Here is a 15558-nt window from a genome sequence, read left to right as displayed (position 1 = left end):
ACATTCTTCCCCTCCTCCACCCCTCTCCCCCTTTTCTTCCTAATGTATCAACAAATGAAACCAATTTGTAAAACAAGAGAGAGACACATACTTCTGTAAATCAAGAAAATCTTTAATAAAAATACAAAAAACAAAACAAAACCAAAAAAGAAGAAGATAAAGACTTTTCAAAAGAAGGGGAAAATTTATAACCTACCTAGGAGACCATTGTAAATGAATTAAAACATTACAAGTGATTTTTAAAGTCCAGCTAAAGTAACAAAGTATGGATAATTAAGAAAAATGAAAAATATGGAATTTGCATTGATGTGTAGACTTGGAAAAATAGTTATTAGGATCCATGTAAGGGATGGAGGGGGGAGTCAAGAGAATCTAATGAAAGCATTATATAAATTTGTAAAAATCAATAAAAATATTTTTAAAAAATTAAAAAAGAAGCATTACACCAGCTTCTTTCCTCCATCCTTGTTTTCTACAAGAAACAAAACCCCATTGGGCCATTTTTCTAACCCAGGGGCTCCTCCAGATTACCTATTTATTGTGCCCGCGCCCCAATTTGTTTTCACAAAATTTGTGGGAAGATGATAGATCCACTGTTTATTGGGCTTTTGTTCTGATGGCAGACATGAGATGGCGTCACATTAAGCAATTGTCACCGCACTTTCCAGTGTACTTTGCCATCATTTTCTTACTGCAAAACCTCGGGGGGGGGGGGGTTTATTTCGCTTTTTTGCTTCTTCTTTTTTTGGAAGCAGGTTTTCCACAGAAGAGCACCAGATCCACTTTCATTACACAACTAAAATTTGTTGGTACAAAACTGAATCTGGCCCACAAGAGAATGACAGTCTGGAAATGGCGCAGGAACATTCTTGTGTACAACACACTGGAGGAATGTTTAGTACTTCAAGGCAGACAGGAACCATACTGACTGGGGCTGATGGGAATTGTAGTGTGGCCATATCTTCAGGGCCACAGGTTCCCCACCACCAAAAGAAGTAAAGACCTCTGGAAAACAATGCATGGTAGCAGGATACAGGCAGTGGTTGCATGCACCCAGCCTATACCTTCAAAGCACATTCAAAACGCAGCCTTTCCCTCAAAGAATTCTGGGCACTGTAGTTTACCCCTCACAGAGTTAGAATTCCCAGCAACACTCAACAAAATACAATGCCCAGAATTCTTTGAGGGAAATGGTGTGCTTCAAATGTTCTTTAAACAGTATAATGTGCACATAGGCAATGTTTGCGTGGATAGGCGGAGTCCCCCCAACTCCAAGGCGACCCCCGAGCGGAATAATGACTCAAGACAACGTGCTATGGGATTAAAATTGGCCACAACTTTATTAAATTTCAGGTGCAGGGAGACCTTGGCTCAGGCATTGGGCGTTTATCCTTCCCAGTCCCCAAGCAGGGGATCTGGGGAACATCAGGGTTATCCAGAATGTGTGGGGATTGGGCTGGCTCTGGAGAACATATGTTCAAGCAGAGAGCCTGCCCCCTGTTTCACTGCCATTGCAGGGGAGAGCAATGACAACCTTTCAGCATATGGCTAATGCCTCCCCTCAAGACCCCTTTAATGGGGAACCCTGGGATCACCACCGCAAGGGGGGCGTGGGTCACTGTTTCACGCCCCCCCCCCCCGATTTAAGAAGATAGACTAAAGGATTCCGCCCAAGGCCTGAAACCGCCAAAGTTGTGATGTTTTGCTACGGGAAAGGCAAAACCTGCCAATGCAGGAAAATTCCTTTCCGGCCCTTCAACAGCGACCCTGACGTAGCAGTGGTACCTGTGGAGAAGAGGTTAACCTGCAAGAGAAGTCTTAAATGAGGGGGCGGGGGGGGAGAAGCTCTGGAGCCAACTGACTGCTTCGCAGGTAAGATTCACCTTCTGCTGTGTGAGCAGGGCAGTCCCTCCACTTACCTGGCCGATCCCCTGGCAACGCCTCCCCAGGCAGGATTGGGCGATTGGCTGAGGTAGGCAGAGACCTCCAGGTATCCAGCCTGGGGAGGGTGAAGCCAGCCCCAACTACCAAGAGCCGCACTGGATACTGGGATCCGGGGGGGGGGGCTGCGTGCGACCACACAAAAGGCACTCCCCAGTTGATGTGGTGAGCTGTCATTGTGTGTGGGCTGTCATTCATTGGTGCCAAGTGTCCAAGAAAAGAGGAAGAGAGGAACTACAGCTTGGCTCTTTGTTCTCTCTCACATCTATTCAAATGCGTGGTGATTTTTCAGCCAAGAAGAAAGGGATCGCGTCACAGGAGGGACTTGATATTTGCATGTTCCTCTATGCAACACATTGTTGCACTTTCAAGAGGACTGATTGAAATCAACAGGCTGCTCTCCAGCTGTATTGATAAGAGCTGAAAAATATTCCGCAGCTACTCTGAATGGTGTGGGGTTCAATCTCCCATTATTTACCCGTGTTCACTTAAACGATCTGGATCACTATGTCACCAGGGTGGCTTTCAATATTCTGTTCCTTAAATATTAATCGAAACCATTAGCTCTCAAATGAATGGAAATTGCATGCATGCAGGGCTCATAAGTTCTTTGGAAGAGATGGGAAACCAAACATCAATAGTATATTTATATTTGGCAAATGCATACACTATTAGCCGGCATAATGACTTAATAGTAGGCGGCTTGTTGTACTAGCGTTAAAACAGCATCCAATATAATTCCTCTGAACGGAAAATATAGGTAGGCAGATGGCAGTTCCCAAATATATTACAGTGGAATAACTGCTACTCACATCCTTGTTTGGCTTGACAGCAAGCAATCGGCATGAACCCCACAAGGGATTTATATGAGCCAATTCTGGGTTTCAGGTTTTCTCCTATACTTCTGACAAAGTAACCCTGACAAATTCAGAGTTTACATGTCTAAGAATTGCCACCTCTCACTGTGTTCCCAAAAGGTATAAATTTAATCTCTGGGAAGCAGGCTGGGAAACTGACCATGGCCAAAGACAGAACACAAAGGTTGTGTGACTCAGGCCTGCAAACAGGTTCTGATGCAAAATAGAGCAATTAGGTTTTTCTGCCTCTGTTTTGGAAGACATTCCACATCTGCAGAATGTTGCCATCATAACCCTCCCTGCCTGTAGACTCCCAACTGGGTACGTTACTCCCAAGTGCTCCACAGACATTATATGAGAGAAGCTCACAAAGCCCTGAAATGTAGGCCAGTTTTATCTACATACATGGATTGTTGAGTCAATAATGGTTCATTTAAGCCACTCCTGCAGGGATGGGGGACCTGTGGCCCTCCAGCTGTTGCTGGGACTACAACATCTATCATCCCTAAATACCAAGGTTTCAGACACAAAATCTCTCCCAGTCTTACCTGGAGATTCAGTACATTGAACTTGGACTTCTGCATGGAAGGCAGATGTTCTGCCACAGAGATACAAACTTTCCCCTAAAGAGAAAGCTAGCTACTTCTTTGACCTTCTCACTGTGGGGTGTGAAACACAGAGCAGTCAAATACAACGTTCCTAGAGTGGACATGTTTAGACATGAAGAGGGATGTTTGTCCAGCCAGTAGATAAACTTCCTGTTTCCTCCTGGGCTGGGACAAACTTCCTCTACATGTGACCAGAGGTGGGCATGACCTCACCTGTGCAGGTAACGAAAGCACAGGGCTGGCCACAACACCTCTCTCTTCTCCATTTTGCTTTCGTCAGCCTGAGATGCTCTCTTGGCCAAGAGAGAACAAAGGAACTATCTCCTTATGGGATAGATTCCAAGTGTAACTTAAGTCTGCCTTCTGGGATCCATCTGTGAACAGAAAATGTGAGTAAACTAATTTATACCTTTTATACAAGACTGTCACGTCTCTTCCTTTTAGGAGGGAATAAAGGGGAATTACCAGGAAACTTATTTTAGAGGCTTAAGCAAGCCTGGCAAACCTATCTACTGTGTAAGTTTAAAAGGGGAATGTTACACTGCTAAATTATAGAACTTGTTAACGCAAGTTGGAAAGGATATAATTAAACAATATATCCTTTCCTGCCTCCCTGAACATTCCTACACTCACCCCGTACCTCCAGCATGTCCCAATATCTGCCTCCACCACCCTCTTTTATTCCATTACCATGTGGGTGTACCAGTTTCAGCATTTTCAAGTTATGCTTATATAAAAGATTTAGTAGCAATCCTATCCGCATTCAGCTCATGTAACTCAAGGACAGAACCACACTGATATTTCCCAAATTCTCTAGCTTAATTGGACTATAGATCAGATTATTTGATGTCTAGTCATGGATGTCAGTTCACAGTCTTCCTTGTTCTCAGCTTCACAAATTCCCATTTGGACATAATCATCCAGTGTCAACATGCACATTTTACATTGCTACCAAACCCTGTATTTGGGGACAGCATTGTTATGGGTTTCCCATGTGGTTGCTACGAATAGGCCTAGCACTCTGGGTTTGCATTAAGGCAAGAAACCTTTTCCTTCTGCCCACAGCTACATTGCCTCAAGGGTAACCTGTCAGCAGGATTGAATCAGTAGTGGGTGGCTTAAGGCAATGCCTAGCCAGAGTCTTGTACTTGACAATGGAATGCTAATAGCCCAGGAGAGTCTCTCTGTAGGAGCTAAATGTTAGACAATTGTTTCTTGGTACAGAGAGCTTGGAGCATCCTGAATTACAGAGAAACCTCTGAGATTCTGGGAGGTGACATACTCACCTACCCAGTAAAGACTAATTGTGTGCATGTGTGTTTGTGCATGCAGATGTAAGGCAGACACTCCAAGTGTCCCTATTTTCCAGGGACAGTCCCAGATTTAAAGAAGCCATCATGGTTTCTGATTTGACCCCAGAGTGTCCCACTTTCCCTTAGGGCATCCCTATTTTTGTTGGAGAAATGTTGGAGGCTATGGACTTATGCGACCCTCTCAGTTGAGGAGATAACTATAAAACCTTAGAAGATATTGGAAGACAGCCCTGTATAGGCAAGTTGTTTTTAATGTTTAATGTTTTATTATGTGTAATGGTTCTAGGGGTTGCTCGTGCGTAAGTTGCTGCCACTCCTGGCTAGGTTGCCTGGTTGAACCCTCTCTGTCTGGACAGCCTCAAGTTTCGTGGCTGTCTCAGTCGCTGGCAGAATCCGTCAGTGGGCGTCTCTTGAACCTTTTCCAGCATAAAAGCTGTTTGGCGCCAAGTCTCCTCCTACTCTCCCTGCGCGGAAGTCTCCTGCGCAGGGAGGGTGTGGGCAGCAGAGTACCCGTACTCTCTCCGCTGGTCTCCGGTGAGGAGTCCTGGAGCCTCCCCTCCGATTCCCCTATCTGCCCCCCTTCTCCACTGGTGTTACGCTGATTTTCTTCCCCCGTAGATGGGCTGCCTCTCTCCCTACTAGGACCCTCTCCGGCATCCCTCTGGAGCCCTCCCTCCGCCTCTAGCTCCAATGGCAGTTCCCTGACATCATGTTTTTATATATGTTGAAAGCTGCCCAGAGTGGCTGGGGCAACCCAGCCAGATGGACAACGTATAAAGAATAAAGTTATTATTACTGAATTGGACATTCCTATTTTCATCGGAGAAATGTTGGAGGGTATGGTAAGGGAATAGAAGAGAAACTGCAGTTTCGAGGCCAAGTTAACCTGGGAGAGATACACAGAGAGGGATGAGCTGATTTAAGGGTTCTGTAAGGGATGCGGGTGGTGCTGTGGGTTAAACCACAGAGCCTAGGACTTGCCAATCAGAAGGTCGGCGGTTCGAATCCCTGCAACGGGGTGAGCTCCTGTTGCTCGGTCCCTGCTCCTGCCAACCTAGCAGTTCGAAAGCATGTCAAAGTGCATGTAGATAAATAGGGATCGCTCCGGCGGGACGGTAAGCGGCATTTCTGTGCACTGCTCTGGTTCGCCTGAAGTGGCTTAGTCATGCTGGCCACATGACCTGGAAGCTGTATGCCGGCTCCCTCGGCCAATAAAGCGAGATGAGCACCGCAAACCCAGAGTTGGCCACGACTGGACATAATGGTCAGGCGTCCCTTTACCTTTAAGGTAACAGGAGATGGGAAGGCAGTGTTGCTGCCTCTCTGAAGAGAATTTGTTGCCGGAGTGTTAAGCTGTCTGCCTTTGCCTATGCTCAACCTGCATATTTGTAAATAAACTCATACAAATCCAGATCATGGTATATGTTGCCTCCCCTTCAGGAACTCCACATTAATCATAATAGTGTTACACACCAAATATTTTTTGTGTGCTTGTATTTTTTTTAATTTTAAGTTTTTTAGACTGCTTTAAACTATTTTAAATTGTTGTAATCTGCCCTGGAACCTTAGGGTGGGTGATAAATTAAAATCCTCCTCCTATTTTTCTGGGCAGCGCTGGTGCAGAATCCCAGCCCTTCTTAGGACTGACACCAAGCCCAAGATAGAAAAATCCAGGTCATTGCACACAGACTCATGTAGGATTGTGGCACTGTCACAGACTCCCTGCAGGACAAATGCACAAACATTTCCACATAGTTTCATTATTACATACAGTATAGCTCTCTCGGTAATTTTGTCTTCTCCCGCTACAAGAATATAGGGTTGTAAAATTGAACACATGAAGCCACCTTTGGTAAGCAGAAAGTAACACACAGTGCTAACCACAACCTTTGGTTGAACTTCGTAATATTATTCAGAATTTTATTTTTATCACCGAATCATGCAGTTCAGTCAGGTTTTTCAGCTGCAAACTGCAGTTTCTCCAGAAGAAGGAAGAAAGGGAGATGCTAGGAGGGAACGTACAATCTAGCCTGCAGTTCTTCAAATGTCTTAAGACATATCCACTTCCTCATTCTCAAGGTGGTTTACAAAATGAAGAATACAATTAAAATGGAAAAGCAAAAAGAAAAACCCACAATGAACTAAAAGGGCACAAAATAATAACGTTCTAACTTTAGGTGTTGACACAATTTTACCGCCATCTTTTAAAATGCTTGGGGAGATGTTGCAAGTGGGAGAAGTGCTGATCAATAGTAAGGTATCCTTTAATTGGAAAGGGCTGCTGCTCTGCAGTAGAGAAGATACTGGCCACCGGATAGTCCAGCTTGGTATATGTTCTGATTTGCTTTGACTAATGCAGTGGTTCCCCACCTACTTTTGGCGATGCCCCACCTAAGCATCTCTAAAATCCTGACTCCCCACCCCATGACATATAATTCTTATTATTCAAAAAGTGAACTCCTATTCATGTGGAGGAAGCCTAAAAGGCCATTATCTCTTAATAACTCATTCTGGAATTGCACCCCTTAAAAATCAAATTGCCCCCCCCTGTGGGGTGCGTGCCCCATGTTGGGAACCACAGGACTAATGGTCAGGCATTTATGCATTTATTCAGTAACAATATAGGCCACCCTTCAGTATGAACTTAGAAGGCAGTATCTAACTTAGAGTAAATTAAACAAAATACAATAAACTCAAATGCAACACAAATGACAACAGTAAAAGCAGCACCCATAAAATCACCAGAATCAATAAAACGGAGCAGAGTCATAGTCCCATTCTTCTCCGTTCTACACAATAACATCCATGTAGCTGGCAACACAGTGAGATATCCCATCTCATCTCACCTATATAAAAAATCAGTGCTACCCTGGAAGCATTCATTCCTGGTTTCCTGCTGCACAGTGCCCAAGATCCTAACATTAAGTCCCACCAGATGAAGTTGTCATCAGAAGTTTCCATTTGATTGGGCCGCATGCTTAGAGTTTGTTCCCAGTTTGCTCGTGAAACATAAGCCCTTCAGTGTGCTCTGCTTACCTACCGTTCTTGCAAGCTCATTTGCAGTGTAATAGGCAAGAAAAAAAGTGAAGGAAAAGTTGCTGGAAATCGAGCAGGAACTTGCACTTAAATAAAATGCATGCACCAGAAGATATAGCATACGGTGGAACCCAGCAGCAGTATTTCCATTCGGCCAATTCCCAGAGGACAAGAGTGTTCTTTTAATCCTAGAGTTTCTTTGGCACTGGGTATAAAGCTGCTGAACCTGAATTCCTTAGTCCTGGGAGCTGCACTGGCAGTTTCACTGCAGGGTTGAGTCAGCTTTGTGATATCAAATCATTATAAGCATTCCTTTCCCAGTTATGCTCCAATATGAGCACTTTCCTCGCTGGTACCAAGGCACTAGAATTTATAACCCATTTACAACAAATACACGAAGCACAGAAAAATGACAGGTCCAGTGCAGGCTAATGGGGCCTCCATACTGAAGAACTTGCAAGTGGCAGGTAGATTCAGTTGTGCTCCTGACAGTCACTGCATTGATCCCCATAGGAAACACTGCTTGTCCAAACTGGCTAGCTATATTAGTGCAAGAGTTATACCACTGACCTACCACCTCGGAACCATAAACTGTGCAATGGACCACACAGAGGAAGATGAGGCTCTAGATCTGTTTGTGGGTGAAGAACTACTAAGACCTTCTTCAGGATCACCTGGCTGGAGGACACAACTCTACCACCCTCCTCTAATTCAGAGGGTGAGTCTCCCACAGTGCCCATCTCCCCAGACCCAGAGAACCTGAAGACTGCAAAGAAAGAGAGAAAAAGACGAGGACCCTTTAATAACCAACACCTCCAAAGGAGGTGGGACTCACTACATGAGAAATCCAGTCTTAAATCTGCCATGATAAAATGGGCACAGGATGTTGGACATAACATTATGTCTGAAGACTGGGAAAAGTTATGGAACACCGGAATAAAATTTACGGCATGTACTGCCCTGAAAGAAAACATTATGAAAATGGTATACCGGTGGTACATGACCCCAGTCAAATTAGCTAAGATATATCACCTGTCTGATAATAAATGTTGGAAATGTAAGGAGGCAGAAGGTACATTTTATCATCTCTGGTGGACCTGCCCAAAAGTGAAGGCTTTCTGGGAAATGATTTATAATGAATTGAAAAAGGTATTCAGATATACCTTTCCCAAGAAACCAGAGGCCTTCCTGCTGGGCATGGTGGACCAGAGAGTGCATAAGAAAGACAGAACATTATTTATGTATGCTACTACAGCAGCAAGAATTCTTATCGCTAAGAACTGGAAGACACAAGATTTACCCACGTTGGAGGAATGGCAGACGCAGTTGATGGACTACATGGAATTAGCTGAAATGACCGGCAGAATCCGAGATTTGGATGAAGTATCAGTTGAGGCGGATTGGAAAAAATTTAAAGACTATTTGCAAAAACATTACAAGTTGTATGAAACTTAAGATTGTGCATGTTATTGGAAATGTTATGCTTTAGCAAATACGATTAAGTAAATGGCAAAGTAAGTGATAAAAGAGAAGAGAAGACATAGTGAACTAAACATATTATGTTTATTTTAAAGGTAACAAAATTGAGATACAATATATTGAATACGGATACATAATAATTGAAAGTTGTAACAAGGTTTGAAATAAGGTAACAAATTGCTGATATTGGTATTACTAAGAATGCAGAACTGGAAGATGTGGGGAAGTACAACATGTTTTTTTCTTTTTTTTTGTAAAAAAAATCAAAAATTGTTTCTTGTATTTGATTGATTTTATATGTACAAAACCTTGAAAAGAAACGCAATAAAAAATATTTAAAAAAAAAAAAAAAAAAGAGAAATCCAGTCAACTCATATAAGGCTCCAGCTACATCTAGGTGCTTACAGAGATAACCGTTTGCACAGCTTCAAATACAGTAATTTGTATAGACAGGAGTATAGGACTTTGTGAGCTCTCCAAGGTCCTGCACGTATCTTGAATTCCTGCCAACACAGAGCAGACACTTCTAGGCTTCCCCTGTGAGGACAGTAATAGTGGCAACTTCCTGTTCCACTTCCTGTTTGGGCATTGCCACTGCTGGGGAAACTTGCCTTCCAAAAGTGTGTCAAGTCCCACTTGTTCTCCAAAATGGGGCATTTCACTCAGCTGTTTTGTGGGCTTTGCAGAAATGTTAACAAGAATCCTACAGCATATCCACATCAAGTTTTTCTTTTTTTTACAGCTCACTTCTCCATACAAAGCACTCCTCAGCACAGGAGCTGGTTAAATCAGGAGCAGAAGCCGCACCCCACATCAATGCTGCATCAGTTTTAAAAAAAGGAGTATCCCATTGATTATCAAATGTGAAAGCAATTTGAAGAGGGTGGAAAGGACAGAGAAACTTAGAAGGTTTTCCCATCTCATATTTTCCTTCATGCACAGTTTGAAACCTCCCCTCCTCCCCTTAATAGGGTCCCAGGGGCAGCCACCACTATTGAAGGGACAATGAACTGGTGCCAAATACTAAGGAAATATTCCTAGGAGTAAAGCAATTGAAACCAGGTTCTTGCAGTTCATAATCTGTTTACCAAATTGAGTATTATGAAGGATTTGCTGATGACTCAGGATATTTCCACATTTCATTTGCCTGCAGAGCATAAAACAGAGTTTGCTTGCTTTGTTAATTTTTCTAAAAGTCTCCTCCTCCTCCTCACCTAAAGTCACCTCTATGCTGGTCTATCCTGCTTTCTTCTGCTCTCTGACTCTGGCACTTGTAGAGTGGATGAACATAACCCAGGGTGGGGAACTTGTGGCCTTTCAGATATTGATGGACTACAGCTCCCATCATTCCTGACCAGCGGCTCTCCCGGCTGGGGCTGATGGGAGCTGGAGTCCGATAATATCTGGAAGGGCCATGGGTTCCTCATCCCTGCAAGAAGGTCCTGTGTTGCCTTATTTCCACCTTGCTTGTCTTCAAAAGACATTGGGTAGTTATTCACATACCAAAGCAGCTGTTGCCCTTCTCCCTATAGTGCCCCTTTATATTCCATTTATAGGAGTGACTTCTACTTTAACTCTTTCCATGGTGGTGGTAGCATTTTTCTTTCACAAGCAACTCTTTTACCATTTGCACAAATCATATGGGAACCTTCAGGAAACCCTACCGGTTTGGGTAGTGCCTTCTACTTGAGATCCAAATACAAAATCACTCGCCTACCAGTGGTTCCCAGTGTGACTAACATTTTGGGTCACCCAGAAGACAATTTGGAGACTTGGCAATTCTAAAGAAAACAATCAGCAGCATAGCTCTCACCTACAACTGGGCCGCACCACTACAGGCTTACAACATGACTGAAGACTCTTCCATACAAAACAACAGCAACATCCTCCTCCACACAGGAAATGATGTCAGGAAGAATTATATAGTCTAGCGCTCTCCCCAACATCATTGCCATACTTATCATGTTAATGTGTGGACGGCTTTCTTTATTCATTTTTGTATCTAGAATGGAACATTCAAATCATGTGGGCCTCCGCCTGCAATGTGAAGTGGTACAGTCCGGACAAATGCTTACCTTCTCTGTGAGGGTCTGATCCCATATGACACCTGTGACTGTATCTCTCGCATTTTTTAACTGATAAATTCAGCTGCAGGAGAACTAGATTTGTACTGGGGCTGTTGATTGTAGCACTGGGTGAACATTTTAAACCATTCTCCCCCCTCCCATGCCATTTCCCTGATATGAATTGCCTGCCCCCAGAGCTAATATTTGCTCCATGCGGGGGGGGGGGTACCTATAATTCTACCTCTCCTATCAGCAAATTGGGACAGGGGGGTTAATGAGTCAAGATGGGAAATCAGTGAAAAAGGGGGAAAGTAGCCCTAGTCTAAATACCACCCTCACTCAGGTGGCTTCATTTAGCATTAAATAAAAAATAAAAAAACCACAGAAGATATGATTATGGGTTTCCCAATGTCACTTCTAGTTGGCCCAGAGAACTAGGCCAACATTACAATGAGCTGACAGCTAGACTGCCGGTGCTCATCCGACTTCATCAGAAGGCAGGGGGAACGATAAACGAAGCCTTAAAAGTTTGGTACTCCTGTAATTGGTCTGACAAGCTTCTGACAAGGTGCAGGCTTTAATAACCCATTTATATCAAGACTTATAGGGCTGATGTAGCCACAAGAGGGAAGATGAGCCAGACAATGAAAGGAAGCAATTGAATTTCAAGACAACAACCAGTTTTCAGAGAAGTCCAGGTCATTAAACGTACACATGTGCACTGGGGTTTGACTTCAGGTGGTATACAAGAGCCCCATCATCTCCTTGATTATAATAACCTTGAAAAGCTCTCCAAAGGAATAATTAAAAAGGGTCTAAACCTTGCTTCTATTTCTTTCAAACAAAGGATTGAATGAACTGATGCCTCTGTCCTAGAGGCAGACCAACTCAAGGAAAGAACATGTCACACAGCAAACAAGTTATCACCTACTTTTTAAAGCGTGTAATTGTCACGGAAGCTGATGGGGGGAAGCAGACAACACCACAGGTACACACACACACACACACACATATTAATGGTGGGTTGCATCCCATTAAGTTTTTTCTTAGCATAGACCCACTGAAATTAACAGACCTAAGATAGAATAAACCCACTGAAATTAATGAACATGACTGAGTAGGACTGAGTAGTAGGACTAACACAAGATACAACCCAGTATTTTCACACATCACAGAACTTTCCCAACACTGGACTTCATGAGCCAATATTTTAAATAGCTAAAACTCAGTAAAATATTATAGAAATCGTGTGTGTGTGTGCACGCGCCGCGCACGAGCGCGCGCTCACACATCCTGTCATTCTGACTGCCTGGGGCTGGTGGGAGCTGGAAGGGTACAGGTGTTCCACCCTGTCATAAGCCATCACTCATTGCTAATGAAAATCCAAGGAAATAATAGAATCATAGAATCATAGAGTTGGAATAGACCACAAGGGCCATCGAGTCCAACCCCCTGCCAAGGAAAATCCAAGGAAGTCATCAGGGATATCGCCACGGAGCGTGATGCATCCAAAAACAGGTCCACCATGGGGCCTTCCAAATTGGCTATTGCTTATGTCCAGTCAGGCACTGTAGCAGTACCACTTAGAACCAGGAACCATGGGCATCAAGCATGCATGATGCTGACGTGACGACAAATTCCTACACCAGCAGCAATAGCCTCCTCAACATCCATGGCAATCTTATTAGAAGCCGCAAGTTTGCTTGCCTGTAATTTTGATTTACAGTGGTACCTCGGGTTACATATGCTTCAGGTTACATACCTTCAGGTTACAGACTCCGCTAACCCAGAAATAGTGCTTCAGGTTAAGAACTTTGCTTCAGGATGAGAACAGAAATCCTGCTCCAGCGGCGTGGCAGCAGCAGGAGGCCCCATTAGCTAAAGTGGTGCTTCAGGTTAAGAACAGTTTCAGGTTAAGTACGGACCTCCGGAACGAATTAAGTACTTAACCTGAGGTATCACTGTATTTATTTTTATCACCAACTTGGGGTAAGGGAAGCAAGGCAGCCTGACAATCCACTTGGCTCACAAACACCCAAACCGCAGAGAGCATTTAAAGATTCAACCCCAGCATCAATCCATCCCAAGAGCTAATCTTATGGAAGCAACAGCCACACACCTTAGATACATAGGACTGGATGATGGGAATAGGTACAAATGGATGCATTTGGGAGCAAGAACTTACTACTGACCAAGAACCCTGCATGGCTGAAATATGCAGCCATCAAACCCATTAAGTTGAGTTAATAGAGGTGAGGCCTTATTAAATTCAGGAACTATTAGAGTCGTAAGGAATAAGTGGCTTGAGGACTGCAGGCTATGAGAGAGAGAGAGAGAGAGAGAGAGAGAGAGAGAGAGAGAGAGAGAGAGAGACTACAGAAAGATACAGAACACAAGGATGACAGAGACACAGCAATCCTGTTATCCAGAATAGAAGCTGCCCAGGCGCTATAAGAGAGGGCTTCCACCCAAAAGACTCTGATTGCAGGGTGGAACCACATAGTTCACATGACAGGTTTCCAAAAACTCCCCTTGGGGTCTGTTTTAGACAACACACCCTATTTCTCTTTAAATTCAATGATTGTTTGCATCTCCTCTTCAAATTATCCTAATTAGTCCTTGGAAATAAACAAGGAGCCTAACTAACAGTTGTTGTTCAACAGCTGTGTTGTGTCAACAACACAGTAGACAAAAACAGATCCATTCCCTGTAATTTGCTGGCAAATTGGAAGTTTCTTGCAGTGCTGTTCTTCATGGGGTTCTATAAATAAGCCACAGCCTGGCATTAATGTCCCATCACGTTCAGGACTCATTCTCGCCATCTTTTGGGCTCTCCAAACATTGCAGATATTTACTTGGATAGTTCAAGAGGGAGCTCGGAGGAGCTGCTATATGAAAATATGCAAGCTTAGGATCAGAGTCCTTTTTAAAAAAAGACAGTGCACAAATTCCACAGCTGATTTCCATTTGATGGATCTGGTTTAAACTTCCCTCCCCTCCCCTATAAAAGTGTATGCAATTGCAATGAATTTACATGCAGCACAAATCTCTCTCCTATCTCTTTTACAGTACTTGCTCTCCTTAAGAACTCTACAGTTTTTGTTGGGGTTCTTTTAAACCATAAGAAGATCCCTGCTGGATCAGACCAAAGACCCATCTTGTCCAACATTCTGTTCCCACAGTGGCCAACCAGATGCCTCTGGGACGCTCACAAGCAGGATGTGAAAGACTTCCTGTCCCATACATTCAACTTCTACAGCACCAGGCATAAACGATAAAGATCACATTGAATAAGCCTCCGTCCCCCTCCTCATAGCGTTCTGTCTCCTTGATGTTGTTTCATGCAGTGCTTCTAATTTTAACTCTTTCTCTGCTCTGCCCTACGTCCTACAACTACCCCCCCCTCACACACAGAACACAACTGTACCTTGTGCAGAAGGTCCTCATTGTAGTAAGTGCTGCTTTGGATGCCAGTCCCATTGGCACCCATCCCCGAGTAGTCATAAGGGCTGCCAGCCCCGCTCTGATATCCCCAGTACGTCTCCATTTCTCTTCTCCAGGCTAATTTTATTGCGTCAGTGCTAAAAGCGCCGGCTCCGGGCCAGACCTCAATGCAGCAAGCGAGCGCAGCAGTTCTCCGGACTCAAGCCTGCTACATTTTCCTCCTCTCCCGGAGAAGGAAAAGGTGCGAAAGAAACGCATCTAAAGAGAGCTCGCCCTGAAGTGAAGCTAGGCTAGAGGTACGGGAGGCGGCGGCGTGCGGGAGGGAGGGGGGCGGTTGTTGACGATCTGGGTTTCCTGGGACTGCGAAGTGCTGAGCAAGCGAGAACCTTGCAGCTTTTACTGATCCATAAAGCTGCAGCGCCTGGACAGTGTTTCTGCACCAAGGCCAGCTCCGGCAGCACCAGAAGACCGGAAACTCCTCGGCCAAGAAGTACCACGGAGACCTCTCCACCGCACCCGCTCTAAGTGCTGCTTTCATGTCACGGATCAGCACTAAGGACAGCACCCGCAACACCTGAGAAACTAAGCCGTCAGCTGCATCCGCGGCGAGCCCCGCCCAACAGATATTAATGCATTGTAATAAAGGTTTTTGACGTCGTCCCTTTAAGTGTTCAAACTTGAATAAACATTCTGCTTTTCCTCTTACATCACACTGCCCCCTGGTTCCTTTTCGGGCACTACCAGCAACTTTCAAACTTATCACTGCGGATTTCAGAGGAAACCAAAGGAGTGAATGTGTTTGAGAACGTCCAGC

The 15558-nt window shown here is 44.3% G+C and overlaps 1 protein-coding gene across 1 annotated transcript in view; it reads right to left on the bottom strand.

The window, feature by feature from the left end:
* The window catches only part of RAB37 (RAB37, member RAS oncogene family), a 75413-nt gene extending 60381 nt beyond the window's left edge, over nucleotides 1-15032 (bottom strand). Inside the window, exon 1 of the mRNA XM_077924167.1 lies at nucleotides 14728-15032. Coding sequence (XP_077780293.1) covers nucleotides 14728-14847 — 120 coding nt within the window. The 5' untranslated portion in view covers nucleotides 14848-15032. The remainder of the gene's footprint in view (nucleotides 1-14727) is intronic.
* Between the last annotated feature and the right edge of the window lie 526 nt (nucleotides 15033-15558).

This window comes from Podarcis muralis, chromosome 2 (assembly GCF_964188315.1).
Source record: "Podarcis muralis chromosome 2, rPodMur119.hap1.1, whole genome shotgun sequence".
Classification (NCBI taxonomy): domain Eukaryota; kingdom Metazoa; phylum Chordata; class Lepidosauria; order Squamata; family Lacertidae; genus Podarcis; species Podarcis muralis.
Note: the sequence above shows the minus strand (reverse complement) of the source record. Positions and strands in the feature narration are given on the sequence as shown.